Raw genomic sequence first — 24,567 nt, forward strand, 5'->3', positions numbered from 1 at the left:
ATTTCAAACAAAAGCCAACCTTTCCATATCGGGGCGGTACCCCGGAATCCAAAAAATCAATCGACGGGGTAAACAAAACTCATAGATCAAGATCCCTCGGTCAGCTGCATCGTTTGCGTGGTTTGTTCAGAGAGTCGTTCTAGACCCACAGCAGACAATTCCTGATACGTGAATAATTTTCATCCCATCACGAGTACCGCACTTCACTGTTCCAAGACGCGGCACTTTATCGTGCATTAGATCAATAGATATAGCGGATGCTGAAATCCACAAAAGAAAAAATGATCAGATCTGAGGAATCCGTCTTTGTAAAAATTTCGTGTGCGACATGGCATTATTATTTGCCGATTCGGCTAATAATCAGTCTCGATTTTTGAAGCGATCTGTTCATACTCTTCTCTGAGCCAAAAAGTCGCCGGAATCGGTACAGTGACCCAAGGCTCCCTACGGACTCGATCCGCGCGCCCCTCGAAAACCGGGTGGCAGAAGTACAGCTTAAGAGTGACCAAAGGAGTGCTGATCATCAAATGAATGAATATCTCATTTCTGACTTCGCAAATCATGTCATGGAACTATGCATATTAAAGGTTTAAATTCAAGTCGTCCGCAGTCGGTTCCTGTTAGGCAAGACGTTATTCTGTAGGCGGCTACGACTTTCTTGAGTTTCTTCTATATGTTAAAAGCCACTCCTTCACAGCAGTGCGAGTAATTAGTTCTAATTCAGCGGCCCAAAAGACCCTGGAGACAATGTCTCACGTGGCTGTCAAATCCGACGAGCCTCCATATGGCTTGGTAAAGGTACCCATGAATTCAAGGGCGGATATGAGCTTGTTAAGTCGAGACGGGTAAGCCTAGGTTTTACAGACGAGCAACCGAGTCATAGCCTGCCTTCCATCAATTCAATCCTTCGCCGAAAATTACGTCTATTCCACCCAGAAAACAAGGCCCTCCCCAAAGGCAGGACAATTCACCGCCAGGGGTGCTTTTCAGATATAGTCGTGCCCCCGAATTCCAGCTTTGGGGTTTTCAATCAGTTACTGCGAAGGACCTTTGCTCTCGAGCGTACGATGATCTTTTCCAAATCCCCCTCTCAAATACCGCTCCCTTGATAAGGAAATTTACGAGCTTTGAATAATATGACTGCTTCTCTGCAGTAGCTTACTTTTTTATAGTATAAGGTGTGTTAAGAAAAATTAAACATCTGAATTGTCTACACTTGATGAGATACACCCTTATGGAAGCTCTTTGTGAATGATGAGAAGATTTGATGGGTCCAAAAGATATCGGACTTTTCTTTATACAAGTGCTTTCGTAGTATATATAAAAATATGAAGATGTGAATAACTCACTCTGTTCAAGATGGCCTATGATTTTCGATCGTCGAAGTTCAAAGGTATACGTAAAGTTTGGTAATTGATCAATCGTACAAACCGGGTTAACAGGTCTGGCGCACACAATTGTCAAATTCATATTGATCTTCAGCACCACTCAACTGATTCTCGTTGTGTCCCGTGGTTGCAGTATGGCTAGCGTCTGGTGATTCTCTTGAGACAACTTGATATACTCAGCAAAGATGTAGTTAATGAATGTCAACCCTCTCATTTAGATTTGGCATGCTCTGATATTAAAATAGTGGCTTTTTGAGAAAGTTTCCTGTTCCCCGCTAATATTCTCCTTGCTTACACAAACTCTTGCACATTAAGAAGTTCAGCGTTCAAGTCCGTTTAATTATACATGCAGGATTGACAAAGACTGCTCACGCAGTGTCTGCTCTTCAAATGTCAAAACAACGGGAAATCACGAATGATGCATATAATAGAGCATTCTCATGAGCTACTTGGATGATTTATGTGCTACCGTTGCGGCTAAGGTTGAGAGGCTAAGATAGCGTGCTTGGCTGTTGTGGCAAGGGATGGGATTCTCCTTCGCAAGCGTCATCGCTATCACCCGGGCCAATTTCTTCGTCCGTAGTATCCATCGCCTTCCCATCCAGCTCCCGAGCTCGAAGTCCCTTTTGATGCGCCAGACGATCTTGATCCGTCTTGTACAATTTGTTCAAATACCACATAAACTCTCGATAGGCACGGGCTACCGTTTTAAGATGGCTGACTGTTAGTTTGACCTCTGCATTTGGATCGAGATTTTTTTCGTGGTTTCCTCCGCCAGCATCAAACTCGGCAAGTGCCAGAGCGGTCTGGCAGGCGTTCCGAATCTGCCGTCCGTTCCATCTCATTTTCTTGTGCTTTGTCCAGTATCTTCTAGCATAGGCTAGAATACCTTCCTCATCAATGGAGAGCAGTCGATTCTTTTGTCGGAAACGCTCCCTGATTAAACGGATATTGAGCTGCAGGATCTCTTCAGTAGTAGGGAGTTTCAACTGTGGATAGTGTAGACTGATATGAATGCGAGAGCTAAATGCCTCATCAAAGTCCCCAATGCGATTGGTAGTGAGGAAGAAAATTCCTGCGTAATATTCGAGCACACGTAGGAATACTAGACACCGAGGATCAGCACGAGTGTAACAAGACCTCCATGACCGTTACTTGGCCTCCCTTACCTGACACCAATCCATTTCGGACAAAGTCTTGAGGAGATCGCTTAGCCAAGAAGACGTCAGCCTCGTCGAGCAGAAGAATACATCCCCATCGATTAGCCAGGGCAAAATTGGTTTCCAGTGCGTTCTCAACGTGTTCCGCATTACTTCCTAGATCACCTGCATCCAATTTTCAAAATGAGTCAATGCCCAGAACGATCAATTGAGCATCGAGGGGCATTCGTACCGCCTGTGATCTGAAAGAGCGGCTTTTCAAACAACTCCTCAACGGTTAGCGGTCCGGGCACGGCCAGGCTCCGTGGAGTGTTCACTAACCTGCTGTGGTAGTTTTTCCGACCCCAGGGGCACCATATGGCATGTTCAGTATCGGGCGTCGAGGGCACGTTATAGAGGACTTAAGAAAAGATCCTACAGATACACAAGAAAAGGAGAGTCAGGGTGAAATGATCATATTCTCCCTGAAGGCTAAGCCGAAGTTACACAAGCCTCATCCCATTTGGGACGATAGAAAACAACCAATCAGCTGGTCTCCACCATTGATACCTGAACATGAGGCTCCAAAACTCCCGGTTCGTCATGCGACCGCAAAGCGACGTCCAGGGTATTACACTGTGCAACAGTATTCTATAGATCACCTCGATGGGTGATTCAATACATACGACCATAGGGTGTGGAGAACAGGGCTTCCCGTCCGCTCAGCCGTACTTAAGCCACACGCCGGTTAGTTAGTAGTATGGTGGGTGACCACATGCGAATCCTGACTGTTGTATGTTTTTGTTTTTTTTTGCAAGTCAAAATGTAGACTTTTTGCCGTGCTTCAATAAAAACGTTGCTAATGTATTGTCCAGTCATCAAAATGATCTGAGAAATGTGGATGAACCAGGGTGAGAATCCTAAGTCGCACGACCACTGCACTGATGCTTAGCTGAATCGCGACTGACTATCATTTCATCATACCGTTTCCCCTGAAAAGCTCGGCATCTTGGGATCTGCAAATAACTCCAACTGCAAGCATAATTCAACCAGGTATCTTCAGTGTCTTCAAGCTCATGGTCTACCTCATCTCGTCCTAGGATATGGTATCTGGACCGTCAGGGTTGGGCTCAGAAGATTCACTGTATGGGGTCTCACCAGTAACTAGTTCGTAGAGAGTACCTCCTAGGACAAGGGCTCCCTGGAACGAAATGACATTGTCTTTAGAGTGACTACTTCGAGATTTAACACATGTTAAAGATACAACATACTTCAAGTCGCTGGACAAACGTGCGGTGGGACCCTGCGACCTCTTGTGCCCACAAAGCGACTGAAAACCGATACCTCACAACTCACAAAATATGGGAAGTCACTGAATAGCTAGTTGTATCAAGTTGGGTTTCATTGGTTGAATTGAACTTTGAAATTCTCTCGGACTGACTATCTCTGAATCCCCGCCCAATCCCATAGCCGTTCCGATTTCATGCCCCTCAGCTTACTGATATCATAGACTTGAACATTTTGCGGACAATCTCCTAATGAGGATGGCAGTTCCAAAGAAAAGAATTGGCTTAGAGCCTTCCTAAGATCAGGCTTGTTTGTGCGCGTCAGGGGAATATCTTCGTCCTTTTTTAGGACGTAAAGGATCGTGGGTAGCTGGTACAGCGGTAGGTGAGTTGATAAGTCCTTTCGAAACTTTTCAAGGCTAATATACGTCGAATCTGTTCGTACAATGGCACCCACGCGTTCCTCACACTCAGGATCGGGTACCCCCACGACGACAGCTTCAACAATGCCAGGAAGCTGGACCACCTGGGCCTCCACGAGAAGCCTAGGAACCCGGAATCCAAAGAGGAACTTGATGACTGGGAAAGATTGCACAGTTAGTCTCTTCATGACAATGTAGGGGAAGGATGACTTGCAGTCGCTTTCTGCTCGGCCATCAAATACAAAACATTCTCCTTCCATGTGAGCTAGGTCTCCGGTCTTAAAGAACCCCTCATCATCCAGAACTGAGGATGAGCCTCCCTCATCATTTAAATACCTAGCCTGGTCAGTACAGAGCTGAATAATATGACTCGGTGGGGCCCTACCCAGCAAATATAAATGGAGACCGAACAAGAATTTCGCCGCAGCTTCCTTCAGAAAGCTTGACCTCAAACCCTTTTTTCGTCGTTCCGAGAATCGGTCTCTGCCAACAGCACATATAAGGTTGAATTCTTTGTTCTACTCAATAGGCCCTTACATGAAAGGTCTCCGGCCGTTCGTAAATGGAAGAGCTGATTACCGAGCTTCCTAGCTCAGTGCTGCCATACGCGGTCACTAGCGCTCGCCCCTGACGTAGATCCCACCAGAAATGCTTTAGGGCAGGCGCAGCTACTGCGCCAATATATACCGCCCCCCGGAGGTCTTGTGCGCCTTTCACATACAATCGCCTTTCTTTTTCTGGGAGATAGACGAGAGTGGACTCATAGTATTTCTTGAGTTGAAGCCAGAGAATTGGTGTGCCGACAAGGATCGTGAGACCGCCCTTTCGGAGCCGGTCCCATAGAGCGGCAGCATCCCATGCCGGATTAAATATCTCCAGCTGGACACCAGTCAGAATGTATCGTATGAGCGGAAGCACACCCCCTGCGCTAACGACTGTTCGGTAAATAAGGAAGATATCCTGGCCATCTTTGCGTACTCGTACTAGTTCTTTTGCATGATAAAAGACACTTCGGCTGTGGATAATCCCTTTAGGGGGCCCGGTAGTACCAGAAGAAAAAAGAACAAGACCGGCTCTTCCCGGAGAGAAGATGGTGTCGTGATCAATAGTGCAACAGTGTCGACTCACAGACACGGGGGCTTGTGAGAGATCAATTGGAACGATATAGATGTTTAGTCCGGTCCGTTCGTGGAATCGGGCTTGGATCTTCACAGCAAATTCGGCGTTCTCGGGGTCGACTATGAGGTGTGCGGCATTACATCGTATAATCAAGGAGATAGCTTCATCTAGTAAGAGTGTGGTAGCTTGTACTGTAAGTTTTGAGAGCCATCGACGGTAATCAATCTAGCAAAATGAATCTTACATAGAGGCACCACTGCTCCGCCTATAGCTAAGATTGACAGAAGAGCAATAACGAAGTTATAATTTGGTCCTAACAGGGTGCAGACGTAGATAGGATCCCCTTGAAGCATGCTACCCTTCTGTAGTAGGTATGTTGGCAGAACTTTGCATAACGTACGTCGGACATCCGATATATCATGGAGCAAACGATTGTAGTCTGCTTTTACCCCGGTGGTAGGGTCATTAACAATCACAGAGGAGAGATTTTGCTCTGCGATTGTGAGTAATTGGGAGAAGCAGGAGTCATTCGGGAAGCGCGTGTGCGCGTCCGGGGTTGCCATAGTGGTCATGACCAAACATAGACATTTCTATGAACAGGAAACAGGGCGCGGGGTACTCCTCCAATATATTAGACGGAGTTGGCCTAGCGAGAAGGCTTCTGCATAAGCTGTTTGTCAACTTAGTCTCGGCATTGCCCGACCCAAATTCGACCCATTTTTATGAAACTGGGTCGAAAGTTGAAATTTGGGTCGAGACCTTCCACGCAAATTGGGTTTTGTGGAATTCTACTAGCAAGTAGCCACCAAAAAAAAAGGTTGATAATACATTACAAGACCCACTCTGTAACAAATATGTAATACAGAAAATTTAGACCAAGAGGGGATCTAGTTACAGTGGTGTTCCGTGAGTATTTGACCTTTGAGTAGTGCATATGCTAGCGTGTTCGGGCGCGCGAGGCTTGATATACTAATACAGTAGGCGGTCGATAGTGGCGGTCAGACCGTAGGGTGGGACCCGACTCATAGATTTACCACTGTAGGACGGCGAGTTCATAGATCACTTTTGACACATCGGCTTATAGGAGCATCCCTTACCGGTCAGCCCTGCAGCAACTAAGAGCCATGACACTTGCCGGGTAGTGTGCATGTATGTTCAACATCAGCCCCGTCAACTAGGTGCGAGTTAGGTGCGAGCACATGTTATAATGTATGCTAGGAAAAATGGCGACCGGCCCCGAAACGTGGATTTCGTAGCGCGGCACCAAACCATACACCACCAAGCAGGCACAGCCCAAGTTGTAATTTATTGCATTTAGTATATATTTTGGCATGCGTCGCTAGCTTCCGAAGTGATTCATAATAAAGTTTACTCACTTTATTGGTATTCCCCGGCATGTGTTTTAGCAAATAATTAACAAACAGCCCACAGCTATATATAGCAGAGTATTGAATATCAACCTACGTACATATTAAAGCGAGAATTACAGTGACTGCCCTATTTTTGAACATGAGCCGTGTCTTGCAGATCAATAGAGTACGGAAGGTGATTGGTGGTACGTACATGCATATATTTATCTTCGCGTGAAAATTCCCAGTCACCGCCACTTTTCGGAATGTGAGCTATGTCTCCTAGATATTTGTGTCGATACCCCATCAACGCAAATTAAGCTAGTACTATAGAGACAACAACCGCCTACCGTTTCCCATAATCCCAACTCTTTGCAGCCAATCTATAAACCTTTCGAAAAGCAGAGAATAGGACGCAAGGAATGAGAACGAACAGATGACAATTAGATTAACTTCACAAAGATGATTTTTTCAAATGTGTAAGAAATAGTACAAATTACCAAGCAATTTCTCGAAATGGGACATTAGAAATGTCATGACGCATAATGGCTTGGGCTTATTTTTGGTAAGACTAGGAGAAATACGGGGTTAGGCTAGCACTGATATTTTCTAGTAGCAACATTAACTTTCGCAACTACCATTCGACGACTAGAAGAATAGCTGTACTCAATACAGTAAGTGGGAACAGAGTTTGATTAAATTAACATGTGCTATTAACCCCCCTCCCATTTGGCTCTGTTCTCCCACTTCTCATCCCACGGCGACTTGCTATGGATCCCAAACCGGCTCGACTCGCTCTCCCTAATGAACCTTTTTCCAAAGTGTTCTTGCAGCACTTTAAAGAATCTCCAAATCGTCCCACGTTTCATGACTCCAAACTGAATATCGATGCCGACTACACGCAGTTTCTCCAGGATGTTCACGCTACCCAGATAGGGCTTCAGTCAGCAAATTCTACGGGATGCAAAGACTGCCCCTATGTGTTTCTTCTCAATCCCTGCAACTATGAATTCGCTGTTGCAGCTTTTGCAATTATTGCGACGGGCCGGGCCGTTGTTCCACTGGGCAAGTTTCCCATTCATGTCTACTCGTGCAGAACTGACGACCCGGAGCAGCCCCAGCGATTATGCCGGAAGAAGCTTTGTATCTGATGCGCATGTGTGGGTCAACTACCCTTCTCATGGGTTCAACTACCTCGAAGCGTGGAAGCGAGATTATGGCACATGCCGCGACTGAGAGCTACCTTGTTAACGCCTTGCCGATATGCATGAAAAGCAATCAACCCGTCGAAGTACTCATTGATGAGACCTGGGATATTGAGCCTAGCAGTCCTGGTATGATCCTCTTTACCTCGGGGACATCGGGACCCCCCAAAGCTGTGGTGCACGCCCGACGTCTATTCTACGTGGAGTATGAGCCTAACACGGAGGGCGTTTCTTTGTTAAGCGGATCTCCGCAGTGGGTCGGTGGTTCTCTTAGAATCATTTTGCATACACTTACTGGATATTGCATGCACATAGTCCCCGCTAACCCAGAGATCATGTGGGAGCGCTTGCGCCAGGGAGGTATCACGTTCATGAGCAATCCTCCGATGATGTGGGGTAGATTGAGGGATTATTTCCAGCAGAACCTGGCCCAACGACCGTCCTCGGAACGGGATCAATATCTACGTGGAATGCAAAATCTCCGAGCGGCAAATGTATCCGGATCATCATTGCCTGAACCGCTTGGAAGGTTCTGGCGAGAAATGGGGAGACCATTAACTATCTGCTATGGTGCCACGGAGCTAGGCAGGATATCTCTGAGGACTTCGAAAGACAGTGATCCTGACCTCAAGGTTTGTCCACAAAGCCCAGCCTCTTTTAAAAGCACTCAAGTGCGCTTCTGACGTGTGATTCGTGGTGCGCAGTGCTGTATTGGTCGACCACTCCCCGGTATTTCTGTTCGACTGTCAGATGGGGACCATGGAGAATTCGAGATCAAGAGCCCTGCGATCTTCTCCGGGTAAGTTGCGTTCGATCCAATTACACAAAAGCTTTTCGCTTACAGTCACAGATATCTGAATTCCCCCGTGGCAACAAAGCAAGCTTTTACCACGGACGGATATTATAGAACCGGTGACTGCGGCCACAAGGTGGGAGACGATTACGTCTTTGACGGCCGGGTATCATCCGACTGTTAGTCCCAAGCTACAAACCTTCGCGTCTTACGCTAAACATTTGCTCAGTTATCAAATTCCGCGGGTACCGAGTGCCCGTCATCGAACTGGAAACGCGACTGAACGAGGTGCCCGCTGTGGCTGAAGCCTATGTCGTTCCTGTACCAGATGAAAAGTCTGGGTATCGCGTGGGGGTATTGACAAATTTCGATTCCAAGCACGCGAACGAGGCTCTGGGCATGCAATACATCCGATCCCAATTATCAGATATACTCCCAACGTTCATGATTCCGACGGTATTGCGGGTCTTGACGCCTGGTGATACTGTCCCACGAACCGCATCAGGAAAAGTCATACGCAAAGCTGCTGCAGAGAAATACTTTCTACGGACAGATGGCCCTGGATTGGCTGACGACGTGGAAGTTTGGCTTTTAAAGGCAGAGGAACTGCGGGCCCGGAAGGCGTGGGATTGGGGAGGTACTCCAATGAGAGGTTAATGAGGATAGGGGGGAGGAGGGGAGGTGATGGCAGTAACATATAATAAAGTTCCTCGATGTCCCGCTCCCTACAGTCTATGTTTCTAAGAAACTCATCAGTGGAGATATTGAGCGGTAGATCTGACGTATCATATCCTGACCGCTACTTCACACCAACATTGAATCTGGATCTGAATCTGAATCTGCAATCTGCACGTGTGGGTCATTGTGCGATATATTATTGAATCGAATATATGAGGGATTTCATTTAGATACATCTAAAGCCCTCAGGGCTGATTATTTTACGTTCCGGTAGGTCTGAGGGTGTTTGGAGTTCCGCCGTGCTTCATCCCTCCAAACCTGAGCATTTTAGCTTTGTTAGCGTCATGCATCTAAATCATTGAATGCTTAAAAGATTTTCTGAGAGCAGAAAAAAGCCGATGCTGATTTCCTTTCCGCCACTCACTCATCCCGATGTCTCTATCACTGGATCGATCGCCTGGTCTCCCCGATGACCCGCTCTTCGAAAGGCTCCTATATAACGCGCAAAATATCCATTCTGTGTTGATTCGAGACACAGCTACTGGCATTGAAGCCACACCTGCTCAGTTCCTTCGTGATATAATATTCTTTCAGGATCGTATCAACACACAATTAGCCACGAATGTTGTCAAGGCTGACGATGTGGCGGGACTTGGTGATCTCTATATTTGCATTCTATCCCCTCTCAGCTATGAGTTTCTCGTCGCATTCTATGCCGTTATTGCATTAGGAGCTGTAGCAGTGCCTCTCTGTATGGGATTCATTGTCTCCTTCCATACCCACCACCAGCTAATAAAGATGCAGCTACAAGCATCCTCCCTAAAGAGGGTGCATGGATTTTAAACAAGTGCCATGCAGCTTGCTTGCTTGTGGGAACCAATCAAGAGGATCTTGCCTCTCAAATCCGTTCCGAGCAAGAGCCTGGCCTCAACATCCCTATTGAAATGGCACTGGGCCATGGACCTCCCGCCTTTTCATCAACGCACACCAAACATAGCTTTAACCCCGATAGGCCTGGGCTCGTGCTGTTCACTTCGGGGACCACAGGTCCTCCAAAAGGCGTCGTGCTGCCTCGGCGGTTCTTCTTTCCCAATGTCGAACTGGACTGCGCGCTTCATGATATCGCGTTGGTCTACAGACCTGTCAATGGTCTCTCCGGTATCCTCAACCTTATGGATCTCATATATGCCGGAGCCTGTGCAGAGCTCTTCCCTGGCGGCATTCAACCAGCTATCATCTGGGAACGACTACGTCAAGGAGGCGTGACCGTACTAGCAGGTGCCACCCGCTTCTGGCAGTTGTTGATGTTGCACTACGAGGAGAACCTCAGCCGGCTCCCTTCATCAAAACTGCAGGAGTATCGCGACGGGGCACATAACTTGAGGGTTGCATGGTTCGGGGGAGGTCTCCCATCGCCGGTTGCGCGACGATTCTGGCTGCGACTACGCACCGGGAAGTCCTGGATTGTGAAGTATGGATCATCGGAGACAGGACGCGAAGCATTTTCGTTTCATTTTAGGGAGGAGGAAGAAATTGCCCAGGTCAGTGTCCCCTGTGTCCAAATGGGTACTTGCAATGTGGTACTGATCTTCAGTCAGCCCGTCATCGGCACTCCTCTGCCAGGTGTCACAGCGAAGTTGACCGACGGGGATCATGGTGAGCTCTTGCTTAAGAGTCCCACGATGATGATCGGGTAAGTGCTAGCCCAGCGAGCTACGAGCCATCTGACTGTGATGTGATCTCAGGTATCTTGATGATGATCAACGTACGCGTGAAACTTTCGACGACGAGGGATACTATAAGACTGGTGACCTTGTCCACCGTGAATCCAGCGGCTTATGGATTATTGATGGACGAGCGACCGTGGATTGTGAGTGAATAACAAGGAGCTTCCCACAATAAGCATCAGCCACTAATCATGCTCCAGTTGTTCGGTTCAATGGTCTTCGCGTCTCGGTTAATGAGGTTGAGTCCCACGTCTGCGAGCTACCTTACATCGGCGAGGCGTACGTGCTCTGCATTCCAGACCTGCAATACGGTCAGCGGGTTGGCTGCTTGGTCCGTCGCCGCAATATGACTGAGGACATGGATTCACCAGAAATCTCCCTAGAGCAACTTCGAAGAGACCTTTCTGACGCCTTGTCGATTTACAAATTGCCCTCCATTCTGAGGGTCCTCGAGCCGCATGCCAAACTCCCCACTAGTCCCCAAGGAAAGCTGGCGCGCAGTGAAGCGATCAAGATGTATTTTCTGGATGATACCCAGTCCTCTTGTATGGAGGTGTGGCCGTTGGATGCGGAGGACTTGAAGCCAAAGAAGGCGTGGGATTGGGCTGGTGTCGCGGCCTAATTGCCAAGAATCTCATCTCGATGCATTAGAATCTCCAAACCTAAAATCAGTTTTCAGGAACAGTCAATTGGACCGTCCCATTTGGACTAGTGAATTGGCATGATGATCATCATGATCATTGTGGTTACCCGGACACCCATCCCTTGCATTTAATGGCGCCAGACAATCTTTAAAGTCTATTTGATGTGAAGTTTTCATACTGTATTGTATTCTGGAGCCATCGTTATACATTCTAGAATCCAGGGCTCTTCATATGGACTGTATGTTCCCATCACCATTTTATTTAAATCTCACGACACATTCTCACTCAAACGGCTGTCCATGAATCTTTCACCAGCATTCTCAGCCATGATTGAACCAACGGCTCATGAAAAGCGACCAAAGATTGCCGAGTCAGAAACCAAAAGTTTGCGGAGAAAGCCCCTCCCGCCATCGATATTTTCACGCCCTAAAAAGATCGCAATCATCATCCTCGTATCCGCCATGACCTTTATTGGGCCGGCCTCGGCAGGGATATATTATCCATCTTTAGCTCCTCTTGCCAGAGATCTCCACGTCTTGCCGAGCCAGATCAGCTTCACCATCACTGCATACATGGTACTATTTTGCCCCATATTGCTTCAGAACGAGCTAATTCGTCCCCGACAGCTCTGCCAGGCCGTATTTCCGCTACTGATCGCGGGTATGTCGGATGAGCGAGGGCGCCGACCTGTGTTAATCTTCAGTTTAATTGTATGCATCGCCACCAATATTGGTCTCGCGCAACAGACTACCTTCGTCGGACTACTGATTCTTCGCTGCTTGGAGAGCTGCAGCGGTAGTAGTGTCTCCATTGTCTCGATGGCTATAGTTAGCGATATCCTTCGTCCCATTGAGCGCAAGGACTATCGAATCTACACTTCGGTGGGCTATTCAATAGCCCCAGTCGTCAGCCCAATTATCGGCGGTCTTCTCTCACAGTTTTTCGGCTGGCCAAGTATTTTCTACTTCTTGGCTGCTGTGGCGGGAGTTGTGTTGCTCCTTGCCACCACCGTTCTCCCAGAAACCTGTCGTGGGCAGGTCGGAAATGGTAGCGTGCCCCCAAAGCGATGGAATAGCCCTATTATAGAGCTGTTCTGGCCGCCGTCTAGTCCTCCTCCGGACTATACCACTTGCATCCCACCAAAAAGGCGATCCACAATTCTCCAAACAATCCAGCTCGCGTTTCGAAAGCAAAATTTCTTACTAATTCTCTTCCAGGGAATTTTCTTTGGTGGTTCTATTGCGATAGTCGTCACCGTCCCGCTTCTATTCACAGCGCGATACCACTTCAACGTCCTCGAAGTTGGCGCTACGCACCTCTCCTACGCGATAGGGGGTTTCACGTCGCGTTGGATATTTGGTCCATTAATGGGCGCCAATATGCGACGACACAAGCGATTAGCTGCAGTAGGCGAGGCAACCCAATTCGGCGAACCAAAAATCGTCCACATTGAGCGAGCCCGGCTTCAGGTAGTCCTTCCCACCGTTTATCTGGGGAGTGCATTTGTCGTAGCCTACGGTTGGGTTCTGCACTACGACCTGCACGTCGCGGGTCCAATAGTGATACTGTTCTTTCTGGGCAATGCGTTGACGGGTGCGAGAACACAACTGACGGGGCTGATCTTGAGTCTACACGTACATCAGCCCGCCGGTGCCTTAGCCGCTACCAATTCCTTTCGCTTCCTCTGCGGTGCAGGGGCTGTGGCCGCAGTCAATCCACTGATCAAAGCCGTGGGAACGGGCTGGATGGGTAATATGATTGCCCTGATATACCTGGGGGCTTCTAGCCTTCTGTGGGTTGTATACGTACACGGACACAGGTGGCGTCCGGCAGGAATACAGATCACCAGTAGTGGCGAATAAGTCGAGGCGATCTACACTCGTCGACTGCTAGTATAGAATGCGTTTGGACGAGCCAGTGAAAATATAGAAATGGTCAATCAGACCGATGTTTGGAAATAGGGCACAAATCTAGCACAACGAAAGTTCACACGCATCTACCCTGTCTAACCTGCATATCGCGTTACCCACTTGTCACTTGTGGCTCATATCAAATATAGGTATCAAATTCAGTTGATCTTCTATATCGCCAACATTTGACCAGCTAGAGTCCCAGAAGCAGGATACTGGTTTTGATTCTACCAATATTTGAGAAGGGCCCCCATGTGGGTGACCCAATATGCAGGCCAGACATGGTTCGGAGGACCACTGAAAAGTCTTTGCAATTTTGCTTTTTTCGGTATTATTGAATATTAATAGTGCTGTTTTAGTCCAAAGACTCCTCCCTCTGTCACCCCTCAACTACAATACACACCTGCACCCACTTATACCTACACACTATGGTTAAACATGATATCGCTATACGTAAGCTTATGCTTAACATGAAGGCGCTTAGCATGGAACCCTTCAGATCTCCGAAATAATGCACATGCCGACCCAGCCGGTTAATTTGATATGGGACCGAGCTCGGGTTTTTAACACTTTACGACAGCCTTTACTTGTTGCCAAAGCTTATATGGCTGATATGAGTCGATCTGGCTGTCCGAAGAAGTAAAAACCCGAGGAATTAGCTAAAGCTTTAGCTAAAAGGCTGAGGCAATCGGGGTACGGCGTAGAGCATGGAATACCTAACCTCAGGAGCGTAATTAACAGTGAATTGAGCGTCTTCCTAGACATATTGAAGAGATCATACGACTGGAAGAATTCGGCTGGAAGGGGGTAATGAATACAAAGAGGGCAGTTCGCATGTGAGGCAGCACTTCAATGGTCGATACGACATAAAGAACAGCTAATTTTAAACAGGAAATACCCAAAAAAAAAGCAAAACTGCAAAGGATTTTAAAGTGGACCTCCATAGTACCAAGTGATCTTCAAATAGTGCTTGAAACAGGCCAGTTTAATGCAGCCAATCATAATGTCCACTAGCCTCGTCGATTCGTCGATCGTGATCAGAAGTTAGAAGACAATCGACAGGTTATATTGCTTTCTTCTGGTGTGACCCGCTCTGTTGTGCCTACAAATCTACACATTCGGATTGGAAGTAAGGGAGCGAACTGAAAATTCCACGCTATTTTAAAAAATTTTACTGTTATTATTGATACTCGTAAACGTAATTCAACTTTCAATAATATACATGACCCTTAGCAAAATTATCTACTTCATTAAATCTATAAATGCTGGTGATGATAAAACCCAAGATTAATTGCACCTTTTAGACGTCTAGGTACAGCACTAGAGATTCAACTAAATTGAATCTTGTAATTTGTGTGGAAGCCATACAACAAGCAGAAATTCTGCGGTCTCAGATTTCATACTATATGGAATACCATTCGAGCAGATTACTCGTAGTCATCCCCGCTTAACCTTTTTTTTTTCGCACAAGCACGATCAACCTAATTTACCACCTCGTCTAACTTTCCAGCTCAGCTTATCCACCAGATTCTTGCACGGCTACATCGTGCTCCATAAAGGCAACCCTCAATCTTCTAGCCAGCATGAAGCCGCCTGACGTTTATGCCCGCTTTCCAAATGACCCTTGTTTCTCTCAGTTACTCACTATTGCAGAGCAAAGGCGCTCCTCAATCATCATCAACGACCCTGGATCTCGCGTAAAGGCAGATTACAATCGGCTGCTCTGGGATGTCTCGACTGTCCGGCAGAGCCTCTGCGAAAGCCTGCCGCCATCCTGCGTTCGTGGCGGTAGCATCCTGAGTGAAGATCCCGTCTATGTGTGCACTCTGCTCGGGCCAAATTACACTTTTATCGTGGCTCTTCTGGCCATTTTGGCTACCGGCGGCGCAGCTGTACCTCTTTGTAAGACCTTCACAATGAGGCGATTTCAAAATGCATTAGGAGTTAACAAATTCCAGCTACTACTCTCCTAATCGACGAAGCCTTGTCATTGATTGTCAGATGCAAGGCTCAATATGTACTGGCCGATTCGGAGAACGCAGCTTTTGCTGAGAAGATACAAATTCATCTCCAGGAAAAAACCGGACATCGGCTGCACATTATCCAAATTGACCCGGCAAGAAACCCCAAGCTTATTTCTGTGGACCACAAGCCTGTTCCTATGCACTACTACACCATCAATCATGATATCAAGTTCTCGCCAGAAAGAACCAGCCTGATTCTCTTCTCCTCGGGCACCACCGGACCGCCAAAGGCGATTGTCCACAACAGGCGCGTCTTTTATCACGCGCACGACTTACTGCCACCCCGAGAAGATGGCCAGGATATTTTCCTCGTGTACCGCACCATCGTCAGCGCAGATGGAGTTCTTCCACTGACCCGATATATCCTGACTGGTGTCCAGCTGGAGATCTTTAATCAGACGTGGGACGCCGCAATCATGTGGGAGCGGCTGCGGAAGGGTGATCTGACCATTCTTGTCGGCGCCCCGTCAATTTGGCTTAAGCTAATGAAGCACTATAACTCTACTATCGTGCATCTTTCAGAGGAGGAGCGAGAATTTTACGTCCGAGGTGTGAGGAGTCTGCGTGTAGCGGTGTCTATCGGAGCCTCCGCTATGCCCGACTTGAAGCGATTCTGGTGGGATCTGCGTGATGGGCGAGCGCTGCAAAATTCATATGGTAGCACTGAGCTAGGCTGCTCCGTAATCAAATCCTCGATTGATGAGCCGCCGGAGAACTTCCACGTAAGTCTGTAATGGACTGGACTTGCCGATTATTTCTAGCTTTGATTGAGAAAGACTAACAGGATTCGGCGAACAGAGACTCATCCTCGGAAAACCGAAAAAGGGGTTTGATGTGAAGCTCTCTAATGGAACTCATGGAGAGATCCTCGTTCGGTCTCCGTTTGTGTTTGCTGGGTAAGATATTGTCCGATTGTGGATAGATAGATACTATCTCAATATCCTATACTCTGCTTATCGACTTATAGCTACCTGGAAGGTTCGACGAAAGTCACAACATCTTCGGTACTGGACAAAGAAGGATACTTCCACACTGGAGATATTGCACATATGGAAGGCGATGACTTCGTGATGGATGGCCGCTCAGAAGCCGACTGTTCGTATCCATCGTCTGATATCGATGCATCAGAGACTAACCTTCTATGAACTATGCACAGTCATAAAGTTTCTTTTCGAATTCCGAGTCCCCAGACTCTCCGTGGAGGCAAAAATCTCGCAAATTCCCCGAATCTTTGAAGCTTTCGTCGTGCCAGTGCCCGACCCTACATGCGGAGAGCGTGTCGGAGCTATCGTTCACTCGAAATCTGTCGATATCGATCTTGATGAGCTTCGCAAAGAACTATCATCTCACATGCCGTTCTACCATCTACCGACAATCCTATACGTGCTGAGAGGTGGGGAAGATGTCCCCAGAACGCGTACGAACAAGCTTGACATCAAGAAAGCCGTGGCAAAATTCTTTCCCTCGGGATCTCTCTGTCCGCTAGATTCATACTCGGGCAATGTCCAAGTCTATGACATTGAAAAATTGAAAGCCATGAAATCGGAGCGGCCGTGGGATTGGGCTGGAATTCAGAGATAGCCGTTTGAAAGGAACGCGTGGGGGAAGCCCAATCGATATAATCACGGCGCTGTGGAATTTCTTTGCCTATGTTAAGATATTCGGATCATTGATCAGTAGACATTGCATGTAAAGAAATGAAGGTCAGCAAACCCTAGTTAGGGATTTCCCTACGACAATCATCTTGAATCGACAGGTTATGTTTGCAATGCGGCGGTGAGCACTGAGTATGAAAAATGTCTATTTGGCCTAGGTATTCCATTCCCTACTTTAATTTTTATTAGTGAACAAATACGTGGTAGATAGGTAGTAGATAGTACAATATGCAGGTCTATGGGCTTGTCTGTGGTTTAAAATGAAAATGCCCGCTGCAGATCCCCGGGGAGATCTTACCTGTTAAATGCAAGAATAGCAGACTCATTCAGATTGGAGCGATATTTTAGCCTTTCTGAACCTTATATTCGATAGTGCCAAAGTCCGAATCCATACCAATAGCAAGACAAATACTGAATACCAACAAAAATACGACTTCTTCCCGTGCCAAGGCCAAGCTGCACGCCATTTCCACAAAGCAAGGGGTCTCATCGCGAATGCCACTACCACAAAGCAAGGGGTTTTATCGCGGATGCCAATTCCGGGTAATTCGAGTGAGCAGCTACGATGGCTAGAAAATTTATGGAAGTTGATCAGCAGCTTTCAGCACAAGCCTTCAACATTCCAGCCAGCCTCCTAATTTTTTGCAATCGCTTGGCACATCATACAAGATCAATCGTAGATGGATTCGTTTCCAGGCCACGCCAGATGATCATCTGCAATACAGAGGGAAGAAAAGGAAACGTAACTTAGGATTCTCTATTTTTCGGTTAATAAGCTGATCTCACGGAAATGATCTTTCTTGCAATTCACAGGACTCCTGTGATGTAATATCGCTCTATGGATCATAATATTTATTTAACAACAAAATCAATTCGGAATCTCCAAACGTAATTTTCCATGCTTCACTCATTCGCACAAATCTCTGTCAATACCAAAAGGCCATGTCCCAGCCAGATAACTACCCAATTGCCAATTTGTCGACCATTGGGCTCACCGATTTGCGAAATGGATCTCCATCAACGGTCAGCGAAGTCGTCAGGGCTGCCAAACATGATGGGATGTTTTATTTGGATTTCACAGACAGCAAAGAACTCCCCTGCACAGGCATAATACGGGACATACAAGCATTGAGTCGAGAACTTTTTCAACTTGGGCTCGATCAGAAGATGGAATTTGATGTTGATCAACTGGCGCCGTTCAAGACCAATGGGTATACTCGCTCGTCGCGACCTCCTATACGCAAGCTAATGGGTGAACTAGGTACAAGCCTATCGGTCGCAACGTTGGGGGGATCGCAGGTCAAAGTGATGGATTTGAAAGCTATGCCGTAAGCTAGCCATACTTCTATTCGATAAGTCATGGATCATAATGACCGGTCGCAACAGCTTCCATGCAGCAGTATCATCGCTGAGCAATCGGAGCACTTCCCACGGCCAGCTATCGTCGACTTACACATAGTCGCCTTGCGAGACCTTACCTCCTGGTGCCATGAGGTAGCACAGTCGATTTTCCGAACATTATCAAAGGCTCTCGAGCTCCCACAGGAAGTCGCACTGGAGACCTTGCACGATCCCACCGCTTCGCACGATATTATTCGCCTCTTAAGATATGAAAAAAACGCGTCCCCCGATTCACTTCGCGTGCCACAAGCTGCCCACACCGACCTGGGCTCTCTGACATTCTTGTTCACGGACAGCCCTGGACTACAGACGTGTGCGCGGGACGGCAAGGAGTGGGAATATGTCATACCCAAGGAAAATTGCGCGATAGTCAATCTGGGCGATGCAATGAGCATGTGGACGGAAGGGGCTTTGCAGAGTGTCCTTCACCGGGTGGCATCCATGCCGGGACAGGAAATGAAGGAGCGCTACAGCTTTGCTCTACTGATGAGACCGACTAATACAGCTCCTATGTGCTCTCTGCTCCATGGGGCGGTACCGGATGGGCATCTTCGTTGCGAAGAGTGGATCAGTACCAAATTCAGGGCCTTGAGGGGGAAGAAAGACGGTGATTCCTTTCGGTCTGTGTGTCGTGACGCGGAGATCCGGGCTGGTCGACTTGCGACGGTGTAAATGGACGATTACAGTTCTTCGGGACTGAATATTTATGAAGTGACCGAGTACCCCTTTGAGGATTATAAGAACCGATTATATGATAAGAGACCCTGCATCCCACATTACCAACCAAGAATTTAACAATATCTGGAAGAATGCAACAAGATCTCTCTCTACAGTATGGGTCACCAAATCATTTTTTGTGTCTTTTCAAATTGACAATTGAAGCTGACTAGAAAAGCCACGTCTGTCTCGCACAACATGAAAACGAGTAAGGCCGTCCTTCGCTAGTTGTACAACAAGCCTATACTTCCACTCAAGATGGGTCTGCAAAGCCCTGCGAGCATTATATGTTCCCTGTTATGGCCTTCTATAAACGTTGGTTCGCTTGGAGAACCATCGTGTCTCCGTCTCGACTGCATGGCTGGCTGCTCTGTAGACTGTTGCTCCTCCCACTTAATAGAAGACCTCCCGCGAGACTGATATGCGTCCATCTTCAATCTTTATGCCAGTGATTTGACCATCCGGAGATTTCACCTCAATAGGGCCATCCCCGTAAGCACCATTCAAGTCTCGGAGGGTTTTTTGCCAGACGCAAACCGCGCGCCATGAATATGCGCTTTGCAATAGGGCAGATTGCGAGCTAGATTAGCCGCTGTCGCTCCTGTAAGATTTGAAGGTTGTCGCACGTAAGTAGCACAGGACTTTGGAGAGGCCCAGCCGGATATTTGGATTACTGGGAGGCCATTGGGAACTGCGAATTTCTTATCCAGCACATATACCTCCCACTCAAGCGCAAGAGCCAGCTGACTATCATGCACGCTCGTACGCCGTCCTTATCACATGAAACAATGCGAGCTTCTCAGGCACCAGGCCCATTCATGCGTGGCTTATACAAATTGGCCCCTATAAGCATTTCGAGAATCCGGCTAGGTACTCAGGGTCATACTCCAGGTCTCGGACGTCGTGGAGGTATAATCTCCGGTCTTGCGACTTCGCCACAAATCGACTGCACTGATTGTGAATCAAGGTTACCCTCACGTACTCGGTACAGGATTCGGGTCGCTGAGGGAGCGCTTAGGGTTATACCAGGATTATATTACCCTATGCTCCGGCAGCCTATATTTCCCAGGCCGGTACTTCCATCGTCTTTGTTCCTACATTACAATTTTAAGCGCGAGCTATCACTTAATTGAGACGTAGGAAGGTTCAAATTACCAATCATTACTTTACGCGTTTTCAAATTAAGATATAAGCTGCATTCTGGGCGTCGTTCACTTTTGCACCTCCTTTATCCCTAGGGATTTTGCTCAGAAATATGTGGTTCCTATGAAATTTTCGATATCTTTTATAGTTCTCAATCAAAAATTGCCACGTTGGAAGAGATAACAGTTAAATCACATAATACCAAGAATATTAAGGATAACATAGTTTGAGCTAACTTTTATCTCAATCTAATGCGACATGTCATAATCATCCGGGATTTTTTCGCTCTTTGCATCCCCAAGAATGTTAGCAGGATGCCAAATGTTCATGACCACCATAGCCAGCCACATTAATGTTGCATCTAATACATATGCATAGGCCTCATGGGTCATGATAACGCCGCTGTAACCTTCCTTATATTCCACCAGCCTATAGACGGATCTGATCAAAATAAGCATGCTGACCGCATACAGGGCCATAATCGCAGTAGACCAGTTATGCTGTCCCCAGACCTCGTTACGCGCCATTTGACGCTCTGCCAAAGAGCGCGTCGTCGGGTACTTATTAATGCGGATGTGGAAGGTAATTGTGACAACGACGAAGAAGCCAAAGAAGAGGAGTTGCACGACCAATCCGATGATAACAACATTGGATCCAAGAGTACGGGTTGTTTCGCCAGCCATCATCCCACCGCCTAGGTAGCTTCATATTAGCATCTTCTGCAAGGAGAATATGAGGGAGCTGTCATACCTGCAGATTGAAGCAAGAATGAAAAGACATCACCCGCAACGAAGATCTTTGTCATCCACTTCACGGGGACAAGACTCAGTTTCTCAGCGTGGAGATAGCGTACTAGACGCCCGAGGATCATGTAAACAGAAGCAGCATACAAAGTAGGGGCAAGAAGTATCATGATAGTCTGGATAGCATAAATAGTGACAGAGCTCAGGTTGTTGTGGGCGATGATCCGAGAAACGTATCCAATTATTTGAACTATTACCCAATTAGCATCCACTCGATCCTATTTAGAACAAAATTCGCGTACAGATACCTCCAATCACAAATGGTATGAAATACCAGCATTGTGCTTTGGTTAATTGCCAAATATGGTAGCTTGTTGTGCCGGCGAAGAGAATCACGAAAATAAGGGCGGCCGCTATGGACGGATCATACCCGTAGAGATTATCAGCGTTCATTTTGTGTAGATTGCAAGATGAACTGGTTGAACCTTGAGAAAAACAGCTAGAGTTCTAATCCTCTTTCTTATATGAAATTTCATTATAGGGAGTCTTGGACTCAAAGTATCTATTTTTCTTTTACCCCTTTCGGATCCACTAGGCCAAGTTGCATCATCATTTAAATTTAGTTCCTTTAGCTCTCCTGGATGTGACCAATTGTCACCATTGCAATGCTTCCAGGTGGATCTTTATTTTGTTTCGAGAGGCAAAACGTAAATAAAAAAAATTTCCCGTACAATCTGGAAGCTTAGTGGGTCTTGCGCCTACCAAGTACGGAGTAGAGTTGATCCGTATTGCGTATTCGTTTAGCATTGTATCCGCACTCGTATCGGATTCAACTATGAAATTTTTATTTATACCCAACTAATTGATATCATAGGACCTCGAAGGACAAACTGTAAAAGCCGTCCGATATTCCTGAGCTCGAGGAAGAAAATCCTGAAATTTGGTGTTTCTAGCAGAATTCCGAAGCATTTAGTGGAGAAGGCCCACCACCTTTCTAGACGGTATGAACATCATTAGTAAACTACATTCAGGTAGGACACTGTCTACTAGGCGAAGGCAATAGGGCATGAGAAGGCAGGATAACTGATATGATTCAAATTACAGTCCATCATAACAGAGACCGAATCTTGTCAGTATCATAGAGGGCGATCGGTCCTGCGGGAATCATTTAAACAAAGGCATGAAAAGAGAGTACGCCGTTACCCTTTATCTTGGCGATGTTCTGAGCCATTTTTTAATGTGCTATTTCACCCAGTGTAAAGATATAATTTAAATTCAGTATTATAACGGTCGAATGTTTCCGTACTGTACGCTTTAATAACGACATTGATCAACTGATTGATACTTGGTATGTTTAAACCAATATTATCCGATACGATCAGTACGACTGAAATACGATTGTATTTGTTATAAATCCCGATTGCGCCAACATGGTATCTCCAATTATCACAACTGTTTCTTGCGGTTCCACTCAACGGCTTACACTTAACGGCTTAGGCGGTCAACCAGCATTGGAACAGAGGTCCGCAAATTCCACTTTGGGTCGTCTCATCGAACTTGCGGACACACGTCTCATCTCTTCATAGATGGACGAATCTAGAATTCAAGAAAGTAAGCAGTCTCTGCTCAATCCACGTGTACTCTTGCTAGCGAGGCTAATGCAGTCGAGGCAGAAAGAATTGCCGCGCCGCGACGGACGCACACTAAATCGCGGACAGGCTGTTCTCAATGCAAGGGCAGACATGTGAAGGTGTTTAACAGCTTAAGCTGAAACAATGAACTCTCAGATCTCCGATTCCTAACATCTTCCATAGTGTGACGAGAGACGACCAGCATGCAGTTTATGTATAAAACGAAAGCTGGGCTGTGCCTATCCCCGACCGCAAAGCCCAACTAGCCGCCGGGAATCTCCCCCCATGCCCACGGCCAATGAAACTGAGAGAGTCTACCCGGCCAAATGTGACTCACCACACCGTACCAGACTTTACGAGATGAGGCTCTTCCATCATTTCGTGATACACACCGGTCCTACCCTTACAAGAAATGCCCGCGATAAATTTTTATGGGATACGGTTGTCCCACAACTGGCAACTTCACACGACTACGTGATGGATAGCGTACTGGCTATAGCAGCTCTCCATTTCGCATTCACTAATCCCGAGGAGTCTCAATTTTACATGGGGTCTGCCCTGGATTACTACAATAAAGCTCTCACTGCCTCGCGCGAGAATTTATCTTCGGGAAATTCGCAAAATCCGGATGCTTGCGCTATCTGCTCCATTTGTATTCTCGTTGCTACTACCGCGTACTCGAGCATGTCGAAAGAAAAGAACCAAAAAGATCCTTTAGATGATATGCTACAGAAACGCATGATCCTTAAGGGTACGAGGTTCCTAGTGCGTCAATCGGAGCAGATTCCGATGAATCCACTATTTAAGAAATGGAAATTCGGTGATCTTGGGAATGATGAGCAAGTGGAACTGTTTGAGGAGTATAGTCCCCCTTATTTTCCCTGTCATGAATATAAACTCACAGTATTCAGGTCTAATTCAAATCTCATTCATTTACATGGGTAAGATCATATGTGTGCGAGAGAAAAAGACGAAACTGACACGCCGAATAGAGAAATACTAGAGAAACTTGGCGAGGTAAGCTCCGCATTGAAATATGCGCATCCTGAAGATAGAGAAATCCTTATGGCCACATATAGACTTCTCGTAGAAGCAATTGGTCACTGGCCAGTACAATCAGGAATAATGCAGTGGTCTCTAGAGATAAGTGATGAGTATATCAACATGCTCAAGCAAGGGAATTGGCTGGCTCGCGTTATTTTGATATTCTATGGGCTGGGGTTGCATCTAAGTTCAAAACGGTGGATTATCCAAGATTCAGGGAAACGCTTAGTGCGGTCCATTCTACCACGGAAGAGTGAGGTACCCTCACAGTGGGCAGATCTTATTATTTGGATTAGCCAGGCTTTGGAATTGTGATAGGTGGGCTCGAAATGACAATCGACATTAGGAAGACGACTATTTTCTGCCCTGTATTGTATTCCAAGTTTCACCTGGAAGATTTCGCGTAGATTCATGTCATCCAATAGAATTTGGCGGACCGGGGGTATATGATGACGTATCCATAAATTACGAAGCCGAGAACGAAAACGAAAACGCTTTACGCAACTCGCAATACGATACTTTTGAACGTTTTTTGGTATTCTTGTCTAT

The 24,567-nt window shown here is 46.7% G+C and overlaps 9 protein-coding genes across 9 annotated transcripts; 5 read left to right on the top strand and 4 right to left on the bottom strand.

Annotated features, from left to right (window-relative positions):
• Positions 1-1,879: 1,879 nt before the first annotated feature.
• N7520_002213 (P-loop containing nucleoside triphosphate hydrolase protein) lies at positions 1,880-3,569 on the bottom strand (the record flags this gene model as incomplete). The annotated part of the gene is made up of 3 exons (XM_057136148.1): positions 1,880-2,493; positions 2,558-2,713; positions 3,512-3,569. The coding sequence occupies 3 exons, from the start codon at positions 3,567-3,569 to the stop codon at positions 1,880-1,882; spliced, it is 828 nt and encodes a 275-aa protein (XP_056998834.1).
• Positions 3,570-3,967: 398 nt separating this feature from the next.
• Positions 3,968-5,917, bottom strand: N7520_002214 (uncharacterized protein; the record flags this gene model as incomplete). The annotated part of the gene is given in 3 exon segments (XM_057136149.1): positions 3,968-4,753; positions 4,773-5,521; positions 5,599-5,917. 3 exon segments carry the CDS (start codon positions 5,915-5,917, stop codon positions 3,968-3,970), a joined length of 1,854 nt encoding a protein of 617 aa, XP_056998835.1.
• Positions 5,918-7,829: 1,912 nt separating this feature from the next.
• N7520_002215 (class I adenylate-forming enzyme family protein) lies at positions 7,830-9,358 on the top strand (the record flags this gene model as incomplete). The annotated part of the gene is made up of 4 exons (XM_057136150.1): positions 7,830-8,540; positions 8,613-8,707; positions 8,759-8,880; positions 8,931-9,358. 4 exons carry the CDS (start codon positions 7,830-7,832, stop codon positions 9,356-9,358), a joined length of 1,356 nt encoding a protein of 451 aa, XP_056998836.1.
• Positions 9,359-9,811: 453 nt separating this feature from the next.
• Positions 9,812-11,728, top strand: N7520_002216 (class I adenylate-forming enzyme family protein; the record flags this gene model as incomplete). The annotated part of the gene is made up of 5 exons (XM_057136151.1): positions 9,812-10,130; positions 10,184-10,920; positions 10,978-11,072; positions 11,125-11,249; positions 11,307-11,728. 5 exons carry the CDS (start codon positions 9,812-9,814, stop codon positions 11,726-11,728), a joined length of 1,698 nt encoding a protein of 565 aa, XP_056998837.1.
• Positions 11,729-12,076: 348 nt separating this feature from the next.
• Positions 12,077-13,612, top strand: N7520_002217 (MFS general substrate transporter; the record flags this gene model as incomplete). The annotated part of the gene is made up of 1 exon (XM_057136152.1): positions 12,077-13,612. One exon carries the CDS (start codon positions 12,077-12,079, stop codon positions 13,610-13,612), a length of 1,536 nt encoding a protein of 511 aa, XP_056998838.1.
• Positions 13,613-15,243: 1,631 nt separating this feature from the next.
• On the top strand, positions 15,244-17,265 carry N7520_002218 (class I adenylate-forming enzyme family protein; the record flags this gene model as incomplete). Its single annotated transcript, XM_057136153.1, has 5 exons — positions 15,244-15,562; positions 15,619-16,406; positions 16,483-16,580; positions 16,652-16,779; positions 16,841-17,265. 5 exons carry the CDS (start codon positions 15,244-15,246, stop codon positions 17,263-17,265), a joined length of 1,758 nt encoding a protein of 585 aa, XP_056998839.1.
• Positions 17,266-18,281: 1,016 nt separating this feature from the next.
• Positions 18,282-19,412, top strand: N7520_002219 (uncharacterized protein; the record flags this gene model as incomplete). Its single annotated transcript, XM_057136154.1, has 3 exons — positions 18,282-18,550; positions 18,601-18,667; positions 18,726-19,412. 3 exons carry the CDS (start codon positions 18,282-18,284, stop codon positions 19,410-19,412), a joined length of 1,023 nt encoding a protein of 340 aa, XP_056998840.1.
• A 192-nt stretch (positions 19,413-19,604) lies between these two features.
• Positions 19,605-19,888, bottom strand: N7520_002220 (uncharacterized protein; the record flags this gene model as incomplete). The annotated part of the gene is made up of 2 exons (XM_057136155.1): positions 19,605-19,731; positions 19,773-19,888. The coding sequence occupies 2 exons, from the start codon at positions 19,886-19,888 to the stop codon at positions 19,605-19,607; spliced, it is 243 nt and encodes an 80-aa protein (XP_056998841.1).
• A 960-nt stretch (positions 19,889-20,848) lies between these two features.
• On the bottom strand, positions 20,849-21,796 carry N7520_002221 (RTA1 domain-containing protein; the record flags this gene model as incomplete). Its single annotated transcript, XM_057136156.1, has 3 exons — positions 20,849-21,294; positions 21,351-21,593; positions 21,646-21,796. 3 exons carry the CDS (start codon positions 21,794-21,796, stop codon positions 20,849-20,851), a joined length of 840 nt encoding a protein of 279 aa, XP_056998842.1.
• Positions 21,797-24,567: the final 2,771 nt, after the last annotated feature.

The sequence above is a fragment of the Penicillium odoratum genome, assembly GCF_028828045.1.
Source record: "Penicillium odoratum strain IBT 22623 chromosome Unknown utg000002l_segment0_segment0, whole genome shotgun sequence".
In the NCBI taxonomy this organism is placed as follows: domain Eukaryota; kingdom Fungi; phylum Ascomycota; class Eurotiomycetes; order Eurotiales; family Aspergillaceae; genus Penicillium; species Penicillium odoratum.